A 6,539-nucleotide genomic window follows, 5' to 3' on the forward strand; every position below is an offset into this window, starting at 1 on the left:
CTTAATTTCTTTCTAGTCCTGGGTATATATTACAATTATACGCTGCATGCTTTATGGAACCAAAACAGCTTGAGAACTTGTAGAATCAGAACTATAAATTTACTCTAGTATTTCACACTCATAGTTAAGCTTTCACGTATCAACGATCTGGAAATTCAAAACTGTTAAATATCACTTTCTGATAAGCTATATTGATAACACAGACTTAGCCAAGGCCTCCAGTCCACTTCATCAAGGAAATCTCTTATTTTGAATCTTGAGCATGGCATGAAATAATTTAATAAGCCAAAAAGAAGGGGAAGTTATTTAGACTCTCAATAAACCTTTAAGTACACGTGAAAATGCTACTAAAATCACTAGGAATTTTATTAAAACAAGAGAGGATAACACAAAAGTCCAGATTTCTGATTAAATATGCCACTAAAGTAAATAAATTGTACAAAGCTACTATTATTTATTTATTTATTATATTTATGGAGATACTCATTGAGAACAGGCAGTGCTTTTATTCCAGTCAGAGACATCCAACTCTTAAATCTTTTAAGACATCCTCTACATGCTTAAACCCAAAAAAGCTATACACCAAATCCACCAATTTCTTTTTACCCCAAAACTGTCAAAAGAAGTCATAATTCATGAGAAAGGCAGGAACACAATTATTAATGACAAAGATGTCAAGGCCATGTCTTTTTAAAAAATTCAATGAATCACTATTTCTTTTAGGTTGAAATTGGAGAACCTCAGAAAATAAATGGCATTTTAAAAATGATTCAGCAAACACAACTGGACTATAGAAGATGATGCTACTCCTAAGAGATGCTTACTTCCCACTTCAGGTTTAAAATATAAAGAAAGCATTTCTCTAGCCTGCAGCCTCTAGTTTTCAATGACCAATAGCCACAATCATCACCACCATAAATTTATTTCGCATTCAAAACCAACTTGAGACACATAAAGATACACACACACACACACACACACAACTGACTCTGAAAGGAATTCACTGCTGTATCTCTAAAATATTAAAACAAGCTTAAGACAGCACACAACTTGGACTATATCTACATTGCTGTACAAGTCTCAAAGTCCCACCTAAATCTTTAATTTTAGACTTCTAGTGATTTATAAGGGAGTGCCCCTCAAAGAATCTCTACCAGGCAAAAGACGAAGACAGCATATAATACACTGATCTATGGGCTCTAAAATGTTTGGCCCCCCAAAATTTCAAAGCCTTTTTTAGCTTCAAAATTTGATAGTATTTTCCACATTCAGTCCAATGGTTTGCAGATTAACTCCTTGGCCTAAAGCTCAGACACAACTCCAAAGAACCTTCCAGCTTACTGCACTAGTACAAATTCCTGGGACTTACCAAAGTCATGGTTGCACAGAAAAATGTGAATAGTGGGATATTCCAGCTGAAACAATGAGGTCAAAGCTCATTTCAGTAAGAGCAAAGTAATTCTCTGCATAGATCTTGGTGCAGGAGGCAAGGTACAAGCCTCAAACCTGCAGGCTGGCACCCCAACAACTGCTGCAAATTCTACTGCATGCCTTGGCTTCCTGGGCCAGCACTGATATAATGCCGATCACTCTTAGCAAAAGGATCTTTCGGAACAATAGTTGAGCTATTCACATCCTTAAAAAAAAATGAGGACTCCACCATCTCAATTTTAAGCTAAAAAATTTATTATAATTCAGAGTCCAGTTGTTTTCTACCATAAGAGAGCCCTGTGAAAAGGTTATCCTTTTCCTAAATATTACAATTACCTCTCCTCCTCACCTTTCCCTTTTTGCCACCCCCAAGCAACACTCCAAGATCAAAAAAATCGATGTGAAATAGAATTATGAAGTACAATGCTCTTTTATATTATCAGGCTAAATATGAGAAAACAATTTTGATCACCTGCTTCAAAGCATCCAGTACACTTCCTACAGATTTCAAGATCTTTGATATATACAACCTTTATTGCACTGTGCCACAGGTAATAATCTGCTCCAATTTCATACTGAATGTTTCTGCGTGAGGTGAACACTTAGAAAAACATTAACACATGGCTATTGTGATAATATCCTACAAAAAAAAAAAAAGTACACATATTACTTTTAGCCAGGGTACATTTGTGAAAGTTTTAAATGCAGAAAAATAAGAGCAAATTCACTCAACGTATGAAAAATAACGCTTAGAGATGCTTTGATTAGGAATAACTACATGAAAAGAACCAAATCGACAAGTTCTCAAACAAGCATTTTAAAGGGGGTGGGAGGCCGGGGGCCGGGGGCCACGAACACAGTCCTCAACCCTTTTTCTTAACCACTGAAAAATCAAAAATGACAAATGAACCTTTTCTTTCACATCATTGGCAGAACAAAAATCCTAGTCCTGCCACCTCTTCTAGCAATTAAGGAAGTTCCTACAAATAACAGCAAGTCAATGGCCCTAGGTTTTGCTCCATTCTGAATGTACCTTCTAGTAGTAAACAGGTTACTTGAAAAAATCAGCAGCGAGAAATCGTCTTTCTCTATGCCAAACTGCCACGAAAACGAAATTATCTTTCCTGGGGACTTGGAAGGGGGGAAACGCGGACGGAGGAGTCCGGTCGCAGCCCGCCTTCCCCCATGGGTTCGTGTCTCTGAGGCGTTGAGTCCTCCGCGAGGCTTCAGACCCGCGATCCGCAGCACCGGCAGCGTCGGTGCAACCTCCTCGCGTCTCCACAGCCACCCAGCCCACCCTGCCAGTCGACCTCGCTTTTGTAACACCCTCAAGGTGAGCTTCCTAGACTGGGTCTCCAAAGTTTGCCCGGCGCCGGTCAGGAGCCGCCTTGCTGGGCCGAGCCCCAGGCAAGGCTGAGCCCCCAGCTCTTCTTTCGGGCCACGGTGACAAGTCGGGTTTACCTCCATGTGCTCGTGGCAGAGGAAACAAAAGAAAGCAACCTCCCGGATAATAAAACGCCATCTTCGCCTAATTGGCAAACTGAGGGACCCCCGGGTCGGTCACCTCCCGAGTCCCTCACCACCCTGCCTTTGGGCGGCCCCCAGTTTGAGGTAGGGCTCCTCACAGCTGTGAGAAGACCTGGTCAAATTGTCCCCAGGGCGAGAGTGGGATACCTCAAAACCCCACCTGCTTCCCCACCCTGGCCGCCTGGTCAACGTGTTTCAGTTAAAACGGAAAAAGGCAGCGGCGTTGGTGTCTCCCGGGGATGCAGTTACCCACTCAGAAAATTGTCGTGAGGGACCCGGCTAAGGGGCTGGCGAGGAGCCGCAGCAAGGATACTTACAAAACGATTAAAGCTCCGGCGGAACATCGCGTCGAAGGCTGCCGGGCGCTGAGCTGGACTCTACTGGGCTGTCTGGGAAGGCGCCGTCCACAAAACACACTGCGGCGTGGGCTGGCGGCGCAAAGCGGCCAGCGAGGCTGGCTGCCCGGCCACCCGCCCGCCGCCTGCCCTCGTTGGCTCGCCCCGCTCCCCGCCCCCAGCCGCCCGCGGCTCCCGCCCCGCCTCACTCGCTGCCCGCCCCCGGCCCGCCCGTCCTGGGGGCGACCGGCCCCGCCAGGCTCCTTATCTGGCCCCAGCACCGCCGGCCGGCCGGTCGCTCCCGCGGCAGACCGCTGAGAAGGCGCGCGGGGGAGGGATGGCGGAGGAGCGCTAGGCTCCTCCTGCGGGGGGGCGCCCCAATCTCTCCGCCAGCGCCGGGCTCGGCACCCCGCTGTCTACACTCTTCTCAGGCGCGGCGCCACCGCCCGCCTCCCCGCTGGCCTCCGCAGCTGTCCCGCTCGGGACGCGGGGAACCCTCCTGAGGTACCCTCCCGAGGCACCCCACGCCTCACCTCGCCTCAGCCCGACACTACTCCCCTGTAACGGTCGGGAGCCACCGCTTCCCTCACCCCGGCCCTAATTCGGCCGCCGCGCCGCTTCGAACCCCTCCTCAGTCCACGGCAGCCGCGCCGCCTCGCGCGCTAATCCCACAGTCTGACTAGGGAGCCTCGGCGCAGCCCGCCGGCCAGACCCAGCCCGCGAGACGGCTGGGCTCCCCGCTTCCTGGCTGGGAGGAGCTGGACTCTCTTGAGAGAGTGGGGACCAGTGGGGCTTTGAGAGACCCCAGCGCGGGCGGGCGGGGCGGGGCGGGGCGCCGGCGGGGATTAGTTATAAAAGCCGACCCCTCCTCATCTCCAAAGGCGAGGGTCTTCCCACTCTTGCTTAGATTTGCTCCGCTTCCACCTACGCAGCTTTCCCTCTCCTTTTTCTCGCCCTGCCTACCCACCTAAGCCCTCATACTTCCACTTTCTCTGAGGTTGTAAAGTCAGGCTTTGTGTCGCTGCTGCGCAGCGGGGCGGGATTTCCCTGCCACCCCCCCACCCCACGCCAACCCAGCCCAACCGAAACCACTCCCTCTCGCCCCTCCCCCGCTCTGCTCCCGGAGCAGCCTGGGAGTTGTAGTCTGAGCGTCCCTCACTCCGCTGCGTTCTGCGGGCTGGGAGCTCCCCCACACGCCCGCCCCGGGTTTGCCCAGAGGGTTGAAGGAGGAAGAGGCTGAGACCGCTGGGCCTAAACGTGGTGTTCCACACTGGCTGGGTGTGGAGGCTGTGAGCGCTCAGGAAATTCCTAGTGTGGGAAATGTGAGAAGGATAAATTAGGCAAAGCTCTGAATGCTGAGAGCCTTCCCTAGAATGCGAAATTTGAGCACCAGGAAACCCTCTACAGACACCATCGGCCCTACCTTAGTACTGGAATTCGCGAAACTTTAAAAATTAAAAAAATGAGACCTGCGCCTAGACTTGCCACGAGGCTGGGCATTCCTTCCTCTCTGCCCCAACACACGGACACACACACCACCGTTTTTGCACCGCCCCCTAAGGCGGGGCCCCAGGCTGTGGGAGAAGAACTTGCAGATTCCACTAAATAAGTAAAGAGAGTTCACCGACTACGCCCGACTTCCACCGCGCCACCTTCCCAAGCCAGTTAAGAAGGGCCCTTCATTCTGGGTGCAGGCGTTTCTTCTTTTCCCCTCTGAGGTTTAAATTCATTTCCACAGGCGCCATATACCCAGGGTGGCGGGTTCGAACCTGGCCCCCCGCCAAACTGCAACAAAAAAATTGCCAGCATCTGTAGTCGCAGCTACTCGGGAGGCTGAGGCAAGAGAATCGCCTGAGCCCAGGAGTTGGAGGTTGCTGTAAGCTGTGATGCCACAGCACTCCACCAAGGGCGATAAAGTGAGACTGTCTCAAAAAAAAGAAAGAAAGAAAATAAATAAATTCATTTCCACAACCTGTACTGTGTATGTTCTTTGTACCCGGCATTGTGCTAGGGACTGGACACAGCAATTTCCTCAAAGATTTCCCTGGCAGGGTGGACACAATCTAGGGGACATAAACAAGTGAAAACACCACTTTAGAATGCAATGGCCCGCAGGCGAAGTGGCTGACGCCTGAAATCCTAACACTCTGGGAGGCCAAGTGAAGGCAGGTGGTTTGCCCGAGCTCAGGAGTTTGAGACTAGCCTGAGCAAGAGCGAGACCCTTCTCTACTAAAAATAGAAAAACTAGCTGGGCCTTGCGGTGGGAGCCTTAGTCTCAGCTACTAGGGAGGCTGAGAAAAGAGGATGGCTTGAACCCAAGAGTTTGAGGTTGCTGTGAGCTATGATGCCACGGGACACAGTAAATAAAATACAAATAGAATGCAATGGTCTCTAAGAGTCGAAATTGAAAGTACTGAAAGGAAAGGAGGCCTGGGAAATTTTTACGGAAAATTCTGGAAATTAATCTGGGCCTTGAAACGTGGGAAGGCTTTAGAGTAGCTGATGGTAGCTCCAGGGGCAAAGTACAAGGGGGAGGTCAGTTAAAAATTGCAGAAAGAGCTAAGAAAAAGAACACATTGTCTCAGCAGACGCCCAGGATGTGTAGGAGGACGCGGCCTGAGTGAAAGCTAAAACCTCAAAGGATCTTCAGAAACACGTTAGAAAGTTTGAATTTAATTCTGTGATCAATGAAGAACCCATCGCAATAAAGTACAAAGAGAAGTGTCCTGAGGTTTGTTCCCAAACTATCCTACCTACCAAGAAGTAAAACTATTTCCCATTCTTCCCCTATTATGGTTCCTTCTTGCTCTCACTTAAGGTTGTATCTAATGATTGAGATTTATGTTAAATATGTATTATTTAAGTCTAGGTGTGGTGGCACATGCCTAGCACCTTGGGAGGTGGAGGCGGGAGGATCTCTTGAAGACAGGAGTTCTAGACCAGTCTGAGTAACATTACCAGACTCCTATGTCTACAAAAAGTAGAAAAATTAGTGGGGCTATGGCTTATATTTTAGTCCTGGGAATTTGAGGTTGCAGTGAACAACCATGACACCAGTGCGCTTTAGCCTAGGCAACAGAGCAAGACTCAAAGTATGTTAATTAGCTTTAGGATACTTTATTTTATGGACAAAATGGAGCTAAAGTTTTGCTCTTTACTACTTCAAAAATGTATCTTCAAAGAGATTTTATTTTCTGTCTTTACTTTTGTTAAACACAGCAACTAGTCTGATTTCTTTTTCTTTTT

General features: G+C 48.5%; 1 protein-coding gene across 3 annotated transcripts in view; it reads right to left on the bottom strand.

Moving 5' to 3' along the window:
• The window catches only part of ATP11C (ATPase phospholipid transporting 11C), a 209,340-nt gene extending 205,286 nt beyond the window's left edge, over positions 1–4,054 (bottom strand). For 2 of the 3 annotated variants that reach the window (XM_023517694.1, XM_023517691.1), the window contains exon 1: positions 3,276–3,444. In XM_023517694.1, the coding sequence (XP_023373462.1) occupies positions 3,276–3,302 (27 nt within the window). In that variant the 5' untranslated portion in view covers positions 3,303–3,444. Of the gene's footprint in view, positions 1–3,275; positions 3,445–3,826 lie in introns of those variants that run through there. The other variant, XM_023517692.1, reaches the window with a different exon arrangement.
• Between the last annotated feature and the right edge of the window lie 2,485 nt (positions 4,055–6,539).

This window comes from Otolemur garnettii, unplaced genomic scaffold (assembly GCF_000181295.1).
Source record: "Otolemur garnettii isolate 467f Iridium unplaced genomic scaffold, OtoGar3 scaffold00117, whole genome shotgun sequence".
NCBI classification, from domain to species: Eukaryota; Metazoa; Chordata; class Mammalia; order Primates; family Galagidae; genus Otolemur; species Otolemur garnettii.